At 38.7% G+C, this 15,959-nt stretch overlaps 1 protein-coding gene across 3 annotated transcripts in view; it reads left to right on the top strand.

The window, feature by feature from the left end:
- CSTF2 (cleavage stimulation factor subunit 2) overlaps positions 1-15,651 on the top strand; it is a 29,332-nt gene extending 13,681 nt beyond the window's left edge. Inside the window, exons 8-16 of one of the 3 annotated variants that reach the window (XM_054572284.1) lie at positions 3,717-3,779; positions 6,206-6,265; positions 6,440-6,526; positions 6,905-7,046; positions 7,810-7,985; positions 8,267-8,589; positions 12,181-12,291; positions 13,263-13,388; positions 15,432-15,651. In XM_054572284.1, the coding sequence (XP_054428259.1) occupies positions 3,717-3,779; positions 6,206-6,265; positions 6,440-6,526; positions 6,905-7,046; positions 7,810-7,985; positions 8,267-8,589; positions 12,181-12,291; positions 13,263-13,385 (1,085 nt within the window). In that variant the 3' untranslated portion in view covers positions 13,386-13,388; positions 15,432-15,651. The remainder of the gene's footprint in view (positions 1-3,716; positions 3,780-6,205; positions 6,266-6,439; positions 6,527-6,904; positions 7,047-7,809; positions 7,986-8,266; positions 8,590-12,180; positions 12,292-13,262; positions 13,389-15,431) is intronic. The other 2 variants (XM_054572285.1, XM_054572286.1) reach the window with 2 other exon arrangements.
- The last annotated feature ends 308 nt before the right edge of the window (positions 15,652-15,959 follow it).

Here is a 15,959-nt window from a genome sequence, read left to right as displayed (position 1 = left end):
CTGCAGAGTGGGAGGTGCGTTATCACCAGGGCTCCGCTGGCCACTGTGTCAGTTCTCTTCACAAAGTTTTCCTCACCATTCTTTTCCCAGGCACCAGCCCACCCTGCTGCCGCCTCTACCCAGAGATCAAGGAATGCGGCTGCCTCTGCAATTTTTGCGTTGGCCCTTTAAATGTGTCTTTGCATCCCCAGCCACCTGTCTCTGGCAGAGAGCGCCCCTAAGCTTTTTGGGGTTGCATTTTGTCTGTATTTTCTTGGTTTTAGCTGCTGTAGTTTAGGGGTCCCTGTTTATGATTCAGATCCCGTTCTTCTTGGGGGGAGCTCACTGGCCGTTTCAATGTCCCTCTGGTGCCAGTGCCCGTGGGCACCCAGCCCACCCTCTGGGGCCTCCACCGCACTTCTCACCCGTTGGGATGTGTGAGAGTTGAATCCACTGTCTGTCCGCGGCTCCAAGGCTCCTCTCCCACTATCGTTCCATTGTTTTCCAGGTGATTTCTCCACTATTTCGTCACAATTCCAGTTTGGTCTTTGAGGGAGGAGGTCAGCGTGACTCCCATTCTCTCCTCCGCCATCTTAATCCCCCCCAACTCATAGTTTTCATTTCTCTTATAGTGTTATAGTTAACCTTAAATTATCTTTCAGAGGAAGAAATAGATTCTGTATTTTATATGTTTATTAATTATAGGTGCATAATTTAACTTAAAGTAGTTGTAATCTTGTCCTACTATACATGACAAGTATATAAGGCATGACATATGCAGCTCATTACATGAGTTGAAAAATATCCAGATACCCTGTTTAGTGAGATAAGTGTACTGACCATGCACTTGGATGTCACAGCAATGTCAAATTGAGCTATAAAGGTTTCTAAGTGACTGCTTTCCTTTCTGTACTTACATTGTCATGAATTGTTAACATGGAGTTTACAGAGTCTGGCTCAGCATTGTCTGCGGACTGCACTTTGCCTAGCATTGTGTTGGTGGACCAAAAATAAATAAATAAGTAAAGACATTAAGGAATAAAATAATGGAATCAGTAAGCTTGATTTAAAATATAGAGGGTGCCTCGTATCATTTGACTGGAGAAGTCACTCCCTCCCCTCAAATGACCATGGCACAGTAAAACAAACAAACAAAAAAATGTTCTTGACTGTGTCCTTAGCCATAAAATAAAAACAAATTTTAAAATATAGAGGTTTTACAGGCTACATTCTCTGATTATGAACCAATAAAATTAGAAATAAATAATTAGAAGGTGATTAAAAAAACCTTTACTGGAAACATACTCTAGGTAATTCTTGAGTTAAAGAAAAGTAGAAATTTATAAATTATCTAAAAGACAACAAAAAGTATTACACTTCATGTAAAAAAGTACGGGAAATAGTGAAAGTACTTAAAGAAAAATGAATATCATTAAATATAATATGTTACTAAAGAATAAAGGAACGCTAAGTTCTAGTTTTAAAGAATTAGAAAAATAATTTTAAAACATATATCAAGAAGAGGAGATTAATATATAGAAGTTGATATTAAGTGTAAATGAGTTTTCAGGTGATATTTTTTGTGTTTGTAGCATTTATACTTTGAAATTATTAAAACTTCAAACTTCACTAAGATTTTTGAGATACACTGTACAAAGCTCGGACAGTTGATTAGAAGCAGGAATAACCTCTGGGAAAGTAGGCAAAGGAAATGAATAGGCACTTCATAGAAGAGCAAATCCAAATGGCAACAAGAACAAATTCATTTATAATTGGAGTTGCAAATTAAATAGCAAAATTTTGTTTTACTCAAACCCATCCAACTAGCAAAAGTTTCAAAGAGAGATGACACTATTGATGGGAAATGTGGTATCATTAACTATATTGCTGGTGGAAATGTGAAGTTTTTCAGCTGTTTTAGAAAGTAGCCTCACAGTAAAGATCCCTATACACTGTGGCCCACCAATCCCACTCTGGGAAGCTAGTGCATACAATAAAAGTGCCATTATGTGATAGTTTAAAATATGAGAAATTATGTCCAAAATTCCTTCTGCCACCACATTCTTCAGATCCTAAATCTTTGTATTGTTTTGGTGAGCAGTCTGAATAAATCCTAAAATGTTATGGCTAGAAGAGAGTGTTGAAATCAATTAGGCTTGTGGTTCTCAAGCATTAGTGTGCGTTTGAATCACCAGTAGAGCTTATTAAAATACAAATTGCTTGTCCCCACACTCAGATTTTCTAATTCAGCAGGTCTGAGGTAGGGCCCTGAGAATTTGCAGATCTGACAAGTCCTTTGTGATGTTGACTCCACTGGTTTGAGGACCATGTTCTAAGAACCATTGGTTCAGGCCAGTGCCTTCTCATTACATATGAGAGAACCTGGAAATATGTTAATATTATCAAATTACTTGTTTGAAATCACATTTAGTAGCATGACTTGGGCTAGCACAGATTCAGGCTTTTTTATCCATGGCTCTTTGATACCTGGCATGTTACATGGAATAAGAGAATGTGAAGTGTACTTGATATTTCAGGTAAGTATTGATATTAATGACTGCAAACAGTTGAGATTCTCTGTTTTCCCCACTCACAGCACATATTGTTCCTTTGAGGAAAAGAGAAGTATTTCTATGTGGTAAGGACCAGATAAGGACTTAATGGTACATGATTATTCTTCATATAACAGTCATGATACCCTGACTAGTTAGAATAGACCAGTGGTTTTCAACTCTATTAGACCCACTGATCCCTCTTCATAACAGATACCTAGCAGTGACTCTTTACTATCCTGAAATCAAATGCACACATGATATATAGCCTACTTGACATTTTTTTTTAAATGGACAAATGATTTATAAGAAGAAAATCAGTATAATTCCCTAACTGTAATATAAAGGATAAATTAAAATAATTTATAACAAAAAATATTTTATAACATATAAGTGTTCAGGCAAAACTACACTAGAAAACAAAAGGTAGCAGTCGGGTGCTTATACCTATACTATGAACGTAGAAAGTACAAATGTAGGCAGATACAGGGTTTTTTTTTTTGGGGGGTTGGCAAATCAAATACCACAAGGACTGTTGACATTGGTGATGTGATTTCCTGAAATGGTGAAAACTCTTGGTAAAGTTCATATTAGAACAAAATATAGTACCCATAATTTACTCAGTAACTTGGAAAGACCTTTTTACAAGTAAAACATACCTAGGTTTTAAGTTCAGATGACTATAAACAGATTTTTATCTGTGTGAATGTTCAGTAAGACATTTGAAAGTTTTGCAAGACAGGATAATTCTTGACATTGTGGGACTATCTCATCATTCAAGTACCCCTGTTAGCTTCTAATTAAATGCCAGCCATGCCCCCACAAATCTTTGTTACAACTGAAACAGTATATCCACACATGTATAAAAAACCCTGGAAACAGTACAGTCTCCTGTGAGAGGAGTTACGTGGCTAAGTGCCATTGTTCTGCATTAAGAGAACTTCCTGCCAAGGTACTCGTAACCAGTGAGATTAGGTATTATTTAATTCACTTTTCTGTCACCGAAGCTTAAAGTAAACTACCAAATTCCCATCTTCTATATAATTGCATTGTTTGGTGGTAGCTATCTTCCTTGGTAGCTTTCTGCTTGTGGGGCAGAAAGAAGGAATTTGTTAACTCAACCACTATGTTAATTTTTTCCCGCTGTTCTAATTTGTATTTTCTTTCCCACCCTTTATATTCTAGGAGGAATGCAGGCCCAGGTTGGAATGCCAGGAAGTGGACCAGTGTCCATGGAGCGGGCACAAGGTAAATAAATAGTAATATCTGATTAATGTGGACTGGACTTGGAAATGTTTTATACCTGCACCGTATAAAATGGTAATATGGAAGCCACTAACCACCTATAGCTATTTGCGTGTTAAAATAATTAAAATTAGCCCTGGCTGGTGTGGCTCAGTGGATTGAGAGCCAGCCTGCAAACCAAAGGGTCACCGCTTCGATTCCCAATCAGGGCACATGCCTGGGTTGTGGGCCAGGTCCCCAGTAAGGGGTGCATGAGAGACAACCACACACTGATGTTTCTCTCCCTCTTTCTCCCCCTTCCCCTCTGTCTAAAAATAAATAAATAAATAAAATCTTTAAAAAAGTAATTAAAATTAAATTAAATTGAAACTGGGTAAAATCTAAAATTCAGTTCCACATTACAACTGCACAATGGCCACAATGGGCTCATGGATATCCTGCTGGATATTACAGATATGGAACATTTCTATCATTGCAGAAAATTCAGTTGGACACCTCTGGTCTAGACTTTCCACCTAGTGATTCAGAGCCTAGCTCTACAAGAATTGATGATGAAGCAAGTGGATCCTTTGTTGCCATTTAATTTATATCACCTTTTCCTTCACAGTCTAATGATTCTGCTGACATGTTTGCTCTCCCTCTATAAATATCTGTTGATTTAGTAAGAAACTCTAATAAATGAGTTTGTAATATGCACCTGGGTATATAGAACACTAAATTGAAACCCCAGAGAAAACTGGGAGGGGACCAGAGATCTATGAAGCCTACTTGATAGGTGTATGTTGTGCTATGGTAGTAATACTGGATACCACAGCAGTAGACACTCCATAATCTCCCCATATTTCTCTATGTTACTGGAATTTGCAGAAAAGGAAATGTAATGGTTCAGTTGAAAACAACATTAGGAGGAGAGACAGTGAGAAGATAAAACTAACTAATAAAACTGAGCACATGTTGTAAGCCTGACCCTTTAATTTTTATAAACAACCTGTGAGTTAGGGGCAGCATCTCAGTTTTCAGGTAAAGAGATAGAGCTCAAAGTATTGAGTTACTTACTGACGAGGACGTGGTAAGTACATGGCAACATCTGAGTAACATGGACTCGACTTGGTACACCCATCTTCTCTTCCAGCTAGTAAGTGACAGAGCTAAGATTCTGCAGTCTCTAATTCTAGAATCTAGCCTCTTTTTTTTCAATCCATACCACCTCTATTAACTTCCAAATATATTTTCTTTGGATAATCATAGAGAAGTTTAAGTTATATGGCCTATAAGTAAAACCAATTTTTAAGTAAAATATTAAGAAATAGGACTATATACTTACTCCTTGTCTGTGTACACTGGGGTTGGTTACTGAAGTGACAGAACTAATAATGTCAGACAGTTGATAGTAGGACAAGCTCTTGGCTAATCAATACATTGTGTATGTATCCCAAAGTATGTAGTCATGGGAAGGAATTGGGGTTTCGGTCATACTTTTACCTCTTCCCCAAGCTATCACTCAAGCTAGAGCTTTCTAATATGTACTTGCATAAGACATCTTCCTTCCTGCTATAGTTATCTTCACTTTTTTTCTGGTCAAAAGTTAAAACAGGAAATGGCTCAAGTTTTGAAGGTATATCAAGGCTATTTTCATGAAGAGACAAAGTGAGGTATTTTTCCTCTAATGCACAGCAGAGGAAGCAAGAATCTTCCCACTTGTACCTAGTTTGTCTTTCTTTTCTTGGAATCTTTATTTCTTTTGTACATTTGCAATTGTGAAAGGAGACAGTGAGATGTTTAAGAAGATACTTCCTCTTGCCTTCTGCAACCTTGGTTTAGTGTTAGTGCCCTCGTCATCTCACTAGTCTCTGTTTGTTCTTATGATGACCTTTGTTTATTATCAAAGACTTGCAGTGGCATAGTATTTCTTGAGGAGTGATATTCTCTTTCCCTGTCTAAAGTTTATTCACTGCCCTTTCTCCATTTGGTACTTCTGCTATGAGCCTCTCCAGAATAAATCTTGCCTTCTGCATTCAGTATAATTTCATTTTTGCTTATGAAATATATTTAGGTTCTTTACCTAAGTTAGAGATTCAGAACCATCCTTTTTATATTTTGTTTCTTTTTTTAATGAAATCATAGGGAGATTTAGGGGAATCATAGTAGCAGAGGTAAAAGTTGAAAGTGGCTGGTTATTCCTGCCCAAATAAAATCAGTGCCCACAGGTGTCAGCTTTGGAAGCAGTCTCATCAAAGGTGAACAGTTGCAGATCCCAAAGACTAAAATAGTTTAGGAAGATTTTGTAGCCTGGAGCAAACTAATGAAGTCTTGGCTTTTTAACTTAACATGTGTAATTCTCCAGTGTCTGTATGTGTATGTTTCTGCATGGGTGTGAAAGCTCTTTTAAGTGTCTGCTCTTTCTCCTTTTGAACTGAATGCTCACCTAGGAACCCTACAGCACTCGCCCGTGGGACCTGCCGGGCCTGCGTCAATTGAGCGAGTTCAAGGTACCCATTGTATCTGTGGGTTTCCTTTTGCTTTGTGGTGTTCAGGGTGGGGCGTTGAGAGGACAAGAGCTGCTTGGCAGTCATCCTCATGTTCAGAACCCAAAAGGGTAGTGTTTTGGGTTTTTAATTTACTCCTGTTGGGACCGCAAGCCTAAGATTGACCTCTTCACACAGGGCAGAGAACATGGATGATATGGGCATCTGTCCGAGGCTGTACTCCCTCCCTACTGGTGTCAGGAGGCTTGGATGGAATAGCAGTCTGTAAGGATACAGCAGGTTCTTGCAGAGCCATGGCAGTGTTCACATATGCCAAGACCCTACCTCTCTTTTGTGACTATGGTCCTTGATCTAAGATTGATTATAAGGGAAACCAGGAGCATAAGTCTCTTCAGGTTGCAGTGCTAGTCTTTGGCAGGTTGCTCCCCAGTTTGCTCTTTATATAATTCCATCCATACCTCTGACATGGCACAGGTTCTGCCTACATCCTGCTTCTGTTCTTGAGCTGCAAGAGGAGTCTTCTGTGGTGAGGTTTCACCCACTCTAAGGTGTCTGAATTATGTTGTCAGTGGTATAGAGAGTCATTTATTGTTTCCTTGTGTGTCCTTCACAGCAGTAACTCCCTGTTTGTTTCCCTGTCAGTGCCGATGCAAGACCCCAGAGCAGCTATGCAGCGTGGGCCCTTGCCTGCCAACATCCCAACTCCTCGAGGTCTGTTAGGAGATGCTCCAAATGACCCACGTGGGGGCACTTTACTTTCTGTAACTGGAGAGGTAGAGCCTAGGTAAGCAATGACATAGAAGGAAAACCTTAGAGAAATCAGAATTTTTCCTTTACTTTGAGAACAAAGTCTTGCCATATTAGCTATACCCACTGGTTGCTGTCCAAAGCTAAGCACTTCCCCTTGGGCAGAGCTGTATAGTTGGGTATGTCATTTTAAACTAACCATGGCTACTCCCATCTTTAGAAATTAGAAATCCTAGCACATATACCTGAAGAGAAAAAACGTATATTGCTTACTGATAGTAGTAATATTAATAATGGCAATAATAATAAAATAATAGTTGTTATTAATGGAATTATGCCTCTGGCTCTGCTCTCAGTGCTTTATGTAGATCATCTCATTAAATCCACCCAAACCTATGAGACTGATACTAATATCAGTCCCATTTTACAAATTAAGAAACTGAGGCATAGAGAAGTTAAGTAAATGTGCCCAAGATAACACAGCTAATAAGTGGTGGAGCTTAGATTTGAACCCATATGGGAATGATGTTCTGAAGCACTATACTACACACTCACTATATATAATGGAAATGCATTAATTCCTTCTTAATTATGAGCGCCCTGACCAGATACGAAATTCTAGAATATGTTGATTTACATCTCCATAGCTTTTCTTCAACTTGTTTGGTGTTATTCTCAGCACTCATAGACTGATGTTTGTATCAGTTCTCGTCTGATTTTTACTTAGTGATTTCTGGTTGACTTATTTTTTTTTTTTTTGCTTCTATTTTAAAATATATCTTTTTTTTTTTCATCTGCAGAAGTTACCTGGGACCACCTCATCAAGGTCCACCCATGCACCATGTCCCTGGCCATGATGGCCGTGGCCCACCCCCACATGAGATGAGGGGAGGACCATTAGCTGAGCCGAGACCTCTAATGGCAGAGCCAAGAGGACCCATGCTAGATCAGAGGGGCCAACCCTTGGATGGCAGAGGTAAGTGCAGACCATGGCACAACATTGACTGGGAGTTGTGGGTTGATAAACCCAGCTGTCTTAGGTTCTAATCTGGAATAAAGAATGCTGGAGCAGTAGGGTTGACAAGCATTTTTAAGGTTTATCTGCCACACTGAGAAATTGGGGAGGAGAAAGCAGTCTCCTGTAGTTGGGAGTAAATGTGACTAAAGGAACTGGTTTCTGTCTTTCTTGGCTTGTTGATTCTTCTTTCAGTAAAGGTGAATAACTACACAGTGGTTTTCTTGCACCTTGCTTTTTAGGCGGAAGAGATCCCCGAGGCATAGACACACGAGGGATGGAGGCACGAGCCATGGAGGCAAGAGGATTAGATGCCAGAGGATTGGAGGCCCGCGCGATGGAGGCCCGCGCGATGGAGGCCCGTGCGATGGAGGCCCGTGCGATGGAGGCCCGCGCGATGGAGGCCCGCGCGATGGAGGCCCGCGCGATGGAAGTCAGAGGGATGGAGGCCAGAAGCATGGATACAAGGGGCCCAGTCCCTGGCCCTAGAGGCCCAATACCTAGTGGAATCCAGGGTCCCAATCCAATTAACATGGGAGCAGTTGGCCCCCAGGGATCCAGACAGGTATGTATGGCATTCACTTCTGGCTTCTATGTGAAATCTTGATCTATTCAGGAACTACTTATTGAGCCTAATTATTACTATTTTCTCATTCGGGCTATTTCTTAGCTTGTTAGAAAGGGAAGGTTAGAATCTGCCTTCCTTTAGTTTCTCTGTCTCTTAGAGTAGTAATTTTTTGATTACCAAGATAATAGTCCAAAAGAACAACCTGTGCCACAATTTCAGGAGCTTTTCCATTCAGAGCAGAGGCCCTGAAAATTCAGAGATAAAGAGTCTATCTGTAGAATCTAGGCATGGGTCATTTGTAAAACATCCTCAAAATGATTCTAATGTACAACCCTAAGAGCCACTGAATTAGAGCATATAAAGAGTTAGTGGTCATTTAGATAATCTTAACTGTTCAGAAATCTGTTTTAATTTGCTTTCATTGCATAGCCTAAATAAACAGTGAGTATGGAAGGTAGTTTACCAATGCTCACCTTAAAACCCGTGTAACTGAATTCTTATCTTTGCTTCCTTTTTATTTGTGTCTCTCCAGCTGTGAGAGTATATGGTTATCTGTGATTGTCTATGTGTTGTCATCATCTCCCTTTTCATCCCCAATTTGTTGTGGGAAGGTGTGTATCCTCCCTGAGTTTTTATATGCCAGAACCTTCATTGTTCTCCCAGGGATGTCCAACCTTTTGGCCTCTCTAGGCCACACTGGAAGAAGTAGAGTTGTCTTGGGCCACACATTAAATACACAAACACTAACGAGAAACAAATCTCATAATGTTTTAAGTAAATTTACGATTTTGTGTTGGACTGCATTCATAGCCGTCCTAAGCCTCAGGTTTGACACCACTGCATCTAGCCCCTCCACCTTCCTTTTTCCTATATGTGTTTTCCCCCTTCCTCTATGTAGTTCTGTCTCTCTTTCCTCTTTGATATGCTTCCGTGCCTCCCTCCTCTCATGTCAGTGGAAGCAGGGAGAGAGAGGAGAGAATGTCAGAGCTGAGATAGAACATATCAATCATCCACTTCTCTCATTTTGTAGGTTTGGAAACTGAGACCCAAGAATTCATGTGACTTGTCTAAATTAACAAAAGTAAAAAGTGACAGAACAAGGAATAGCACCCACTCATTTTTCCACTGTACTACTCTGTCCTATTACCTGCACATTGTGTATGTGTATATGTGTGTCTGCTTCCCCCTCTTTAAAATGAAATATAAGTATGTTGTTTCTGGTATGTATAGAAGAAAATTGTTCTCCAGAGTTTTTCAAGTTGTGCTTCTAAAAAATGTGTGCATGGGCCTCTGTTTATTGTGTGTGCATACTATGGTCAGTAGCCTCATAATAAAAATGGGTTTTAGGTGTTCATTCAGTCATTGAACAAATATTTATCAAGCAGCTACTATGTACCAGACAGAGCTATAGGTAGAAGGGATATAGCAGTGTGAACAAAAGAAGTCCCTGCCCCTGCAGGCTTGCATTCTACTTGGGGAGAAAGACAACAACTACTACTTGATACGCTTATGTAATTCTGTGGAGAAAGACACTGAAAATAGTGGTTGGAAGACTATTTCTGGATGTCTTGCTTTTTTGTCTCTGCTAGTCCTTGAACTAATTACTCTGTAATATTAGGCTTATATAGTTTTCATTAGTAGATTCTATAAAGTTAATTAGATCTGAGGTAGAGAAAAAATTTATGTTCAAGCCTTAAAATGGTTTAAATCAATGTGTACACTTATAAATAAATATGTAAAATACACTCACTCATATATAATAGGTAGAAGAACCTTACTTCTTCCCCTGTACCTGTCTCCCCTGTGATCCCATCTCCTACAGATAATTGCTTTTATTAGATTTTGTGTTTCTTTCTAACAAATAAGAATATATATTCTTATTTCTTCAAATACGAATATACATGTATTTTTATTTTTCCCTCCTTTCACTATTCTGTGCCTTGTTTTTCACTTAACAGTATATTCTTAATTGATAATTTTAAATCAGATTTTAAAATTAACTTTAGTACACATAAGTTGGAAACTCATCAGTAAAATGATTATTGTTACTAAGGTGATTATGTAACTTATCAAACAGGTACACATTTGAGAGTGAGAGGGCTGTTAGTATTTAATCTGGGACTGTCTTGGGTAAACCTAGATGTGTAATCACACATATTATTACTTAATCTGCCTAGAATGGGCACTCTAGAAACTTAAAATGGCAATTAGTGAATGGTTAGATCATGTTACAGAACTTCAAATTAGTATTGACTGAAGCTTCAGAAAGGTTATCCTCAGAGATGTTTCAGATCCATAACAGATCAGACCTGTCTCTGAATTCAGTATTGATAAAGAATAGGAAGTGATATTTTAGCAAGCTGTACAAAGCCATACTAATGCTTCATCTCTCTAGTGTCTTTAGGAAATGAGTCCGTGCATGTAAGTGAATGTTCTGGATAATAGAACTATTCTACCAAATCTGTTAAACTACTTGGATGGAAAATAACTTGTAAAGTGCATTATGTTTTCTTCCCTTCTTAAACAGGATACAAAAAAATGGTTTTAATCATTAATGATTACTCAAGATCATCATTAAATGTATCCATTATTGTATATGCTACAATAGAAAGCGTAGTTATTTCCTGTTTGGTTTCTAGTTTCCTTTACTGTCAGGCTGTCACCTGACCCCTCACATTGCTGTCATGGTATCTGCTCCTAACGGTCTATCCACATTTCTTTTATGCTTTGCTGCTTCTAATCTGCTGGGGAAGCAGGTAACAAGTATGTTAATGATGTGTGTTTAATAAGAGCACCTAAGCTCTGGGTGAATGCCTGAGTGCGAATACAACTACAGCATAGGGACATTTTAACAGATTTCTAGCAGCTCTGAGGCCTTTCCTTGGGTTCTGGTAGTCATCTCAAAGACTGAACTCACCAAAGATCTGAAATACTATTAAGTATGATATAACTATACTTTGTTCTTTTAATTCGGGTCAGTCATATTTCTTGGTCTGTATTTAGCATCTGTTGCATATTCTCTCAGGAAAGTTACCAAAAGCAAATGTTGGGCTAATAGCAGTCTTTTCCCCAGAGGCCTTCCCATCTCCTTTCTGCCTCTGCCATTAGGATCGTCTCTGCCTTACTTGTGGGATAGGGCCCTTTGGGATGAACAACCTATATCTGATTGAACTAGAGGTAGGCAGTGTCCCTGTGAATGTAGCTTCCCCAGTGGACCAGCATACATTATCTCTAGAACCTGTCGACTTTCATTTCTGTTTCCACTGAACACTAGTTTCCAGGATGCTCTGTGTTCTCTGTGCTTATGTGGCTGAATTTTGCTTGATTTAATGGTATCCAGTTGCACTGTGTGATACTTGTTGATGATGCTGGAGCTGTTGTAAGCAAATGTGTCTAACTTGCTAGTTGATCTCTGCCTAAATCCTGCCTTCTGCCATTGCTAGCAATAGGAAATGATCTTCAGAATCATTAATTTGATTTTCTTACTCATATCCATAATCAGATCATATTTTTAACGTTGCTGTTGCTGAATTCTGGCTGCCTATATAAGTTCCAAAAAACTCTCCTCGTCTCTCTTTGTGCACACAGGTTCCAGTCATGCAGGGAGCAGGCATGCAGGGAGCAAATATCCAGGGTGGAGGCCAGCCTGGTGGCTTTAGTCCTGGCCAAAACCAAGTCACTCCACAGGACCATGAGAAGGTAAGCAACCCAGAAGGTAAGCAGCACTGCCTGACTGCCTCCATGTGCACAAATCCTTTTGACTCCTCTTTTTAGTTACTGTGTGCCAGTGCTGGGTTTTTAGAGTCCCTTTGGAAGTGATGTTTACTCTTAGAACTCTTTACTCTTAGAACCTGGAAATTTGTGAGCCATTCCTGAAGTCTTTAAATGGATGTATGTAAGCTCTGGCTGGTGTGGCTCAGTGGATTGGGAGCCAGCCTGCAAACCAAAGGGTCACCAATTCTATTCCCAGTCAGGGCACATGCCTGGGTTGTGGGCCAGGTCCCCAGAAGGGGGCTCATGAGAGGCAACCACATTTTGGTGTTTCTCTCCCTCTCTTTCTCCCTTCTTTCCCCTCTCTCTAAAAATAAAAAAAATAAAATCTTTAAAGAGAAAAAAATGGATTTTAAATAGCAGCTAATCTTACATTTTAGGTTCATCTGCCAATAGCAGTTTTTTTGGGCAGGTCAAATTGACCTGAAAATCCAAATCCCTTTCTTCATCCCCTTTCAAGCTTATCCCTAAAAACAGTAGCAGATTCTCCATGAGTATCTTTCTGTTTCTATATTTGACCATTATGGAGAGCTCATGTCTGATGCAAAGGCCTAAAATTTGTGAAAAGGAGAGACATTCAAAAAGATTAAAAACTGAAAATTTCCCTGAGCTCAGCAATACTATTTTACTCTGCAAGAGCTTTGGGGTCATAAAGGTGTGTGTTTTGAGCCTTCTAATCTTAGATATTGTTGTACTTTTGCTTTTTGTTATGCCTTTTCTCACCAGCTAGTTTTGATTTCTTGTTTGGTTTGGATTGATTGTCTGGGGGCTGTTTTCTACATGTGAAATATCCTTCCTTTTGGACACAAGCTGGTATTGTTTTTGTTTTTGTTTTCTTTTAGCTACCATCATTAATACTTACTCATTAACACTCACTATCTTTTTTATTCTCTTCGCAGGCTGCTTTGATAATGCAGGTTCTTCAACTGACTGCAGACCAGATTGCCATGCTGCCTCCTGAACAGAGGCAGAGTATCCTGATCTTAAAGGAACAAATACAGAAATCCACTGGAGCGCCTTGAAAGGTGAGCACACTTACGCAGCCTGAGTCAGACAAGCTCCTTGGACATTTAGGGTATATACTTCCAGCCTTAACTAACAACACTCTCCTGATCTCAAGACTCCCTCAGGCCTGCACTCCTCTTGGCTAGACTCTTTACCCTTCAGTAAGTCAGCCCCTATCAGAATAACAGAAGGCTACAGAGCATTCGTTCAGCTGTTGAATTAGTTGCAATGTTTTTAAACCTTTTTTTTTTCCCCTAATGGCAGTCAATTTAACAAAACTGATTGAATACAAAAATGTAAAAAATTTGGAGTAATAAAGTTCTGCTTCCTAAATCTCAATCCCTAGACATAATGTCTAAATATAGTTTGATGTGTATCATTCCGCAATCAATTGTGTTATTTTATTGCAGACTGTCCCATCAAAACAGGAAGAATACAAAGCATTTCAATAAAATGTATACATGTTTTAGTTTCAGATATTTATTTTATATTGAATATTTTGAGGTTAAACTATATTGCAGCACATAATTAAGGTAGTGAATGTCCACTGTCACCATCAGTCCCTATACATTTGAGAGATTGCTATACACTGCTGCCCTTATTTTTCTTGTTCATTGTTCAGATAAAAAGAACCCTAACCATATGGCCTAACTTGATTACATGTATTGGTGTTTCCTTTAAAAAATTTTCTCCCAACAGCTTGTATTTCATAAACTATTCTGTTTTGTAAAAACAGTTTAAAATTCACATTATCCCAATATCACCTCGAATATCACATTTTGAATTTCTACTTTTTACCCCATTCATACTATAATTTTCATCCATATATCATATAATAGTGAACTCATTTACACTAATTAATAGTCTTTACTAAATAGATTATATTTTAATCCACATTTATAATATCATTAAAACATCCAGACTGGAAATAAATGTCATATCTGTTATAGATGGATGCTTTACTAGACTTTCTGTGTGACCTGTACTTTAATTTTTTAGTTCACATACCCCAGGCATACCATTTTCTTTCAATAAAAGTATAGGGTACCTATTATATTCAGAAGAACAGATCAAAAACACTTCCTCTTTTTTATTTTTTCTAATTTATGCCAGAGAAGGCATTCCCTACAATGTGAGGAAATTGTTTTTGAGTAATGGAGGTAGAAATGTTTCTAAAACTTCTTTCATTATGTATTGTTGCTTATGAGATACCTCATTGCAAAGCCTTGCACATAAGTCACAGGGAAAAGTTTTTTGTTTACCTTTTATTTTGAAATAATTGTAGATTCACAGGAAGCTGGAAAAGTAGTACCTCATGTACCCTTCTTCCAGCTTCCCCCAGTGATAACATCTTGAGAAGATGTTGTACAATACCTTTTTGGCCTGTAGGACAAAACCAAGAAGTTAACATTGGCACATTACTGCTACCTAGACTACAGACCTTACTCAGTTCTCACCATTTTACTTAAGCCTACATTAATTTGTGTGTATGTATGCGTGGTGTGCTTGTAGTTCTGTGCAATTTACACAGGCAAGGTTTTAATGTTTATTTGCTGGTATCTGCCTATGGTAGCCAAAAGTATTGGCTCTCCCTCCATTGTACACCTCACTAGCTGTCATCCATCACTGCTAACACTGACAGGCTTATATACCATTACAGTAGAACACCAGTTGTCAACCAGAGGGAGTTTTGCCCCCTACAGAACATTTGGAAATGACTGGAGACATTTTTGGTTTTCACAACTTTTGGGGAGTGGTGTACTGCTGGTATTCAGTGGTAGAGACCAAAGATGCCTCTAAACATCCTATAAATGTACAGGACACACCCCCCATAACAAAGAGTTATCTGACCTCAAATGTCAGTAGTGCTGAGGTTGAGAAACCCTGCTGTAAAGGATGATTAGTTTTGAGAGGCAGGAGGCAGATGCCTCAGGAATCTGCCCCTGGTGTTTTGCTCTTATGAATAGCCTCCCTCCCCCACCCTTTAATTGTTTTTTTCCTGATACTGAGGAAGAGAACTTTCTCTCAATTTCTAATGGTTTTCTCCCAACTTTTCCTTACAGGTTTTCAAAAATACCTGGCAACAAATCTGGAAATTAATCTCATAACTTTATTGAAATGTTTCAAAAAAGATGACTTCTACATCCTAACCCTTGAATGACTCAAATTGGTACCAGGTGGAGGACTCCCATCGTCTTCTCTCAGAACAAAAACAGATCATTCTGTTGTCTTAGTTTGTATATTTTCTGTGACTTGAAATAAACTTGGAACACAGTTTTACTATACTGCAAATTGATATACATGACCTTTTTGTTTTTAAAGAGTTGAGTATCATGGGTGAAACCTTAGATGTATTTTTCTACCCTTACCACAATTGTTCTTTAATGTTATATTGCTATACTTTGTTTTTCCTTTTAAGTTAACCTATTCTTCATGATATTTGAGAATTTCTCAGAAACGCTGTTTTCTGAAACTTAGTTTTTATCTAGTTTGCTTCCAGTGGGAATAAGATTTGTCCTTTGAGAACTTGCTAGAATTTCTGAGTCTATTGGAAGACAATAACACATGGTTAGAGCTATAAAGTGGTTCAG

Source organism: Pteronotus mesoamericanus, unplaced genomic scaffold (assembly GCF_021234165.1).
Source record: "Pteronotus mesoamericanus isolate MK-2021 breed Mesoamerican mustached bat unplaced genomic scaffold, CSHL_Meso_final contig_227, whole genome shotgun sequence".
In the NCBI taxonomy this organism is placed as follows: Eukaryota; Metazoa; Chordata; class Mammalia; order Chiroptera; family Mormoopidae; genus Pteronotus; species Pteronotus mesoamericanus.
Note: the sequence above shows the minus strand (reverse complement) of the source record. Positions and strands in the feature narration are given on the sequence as shown.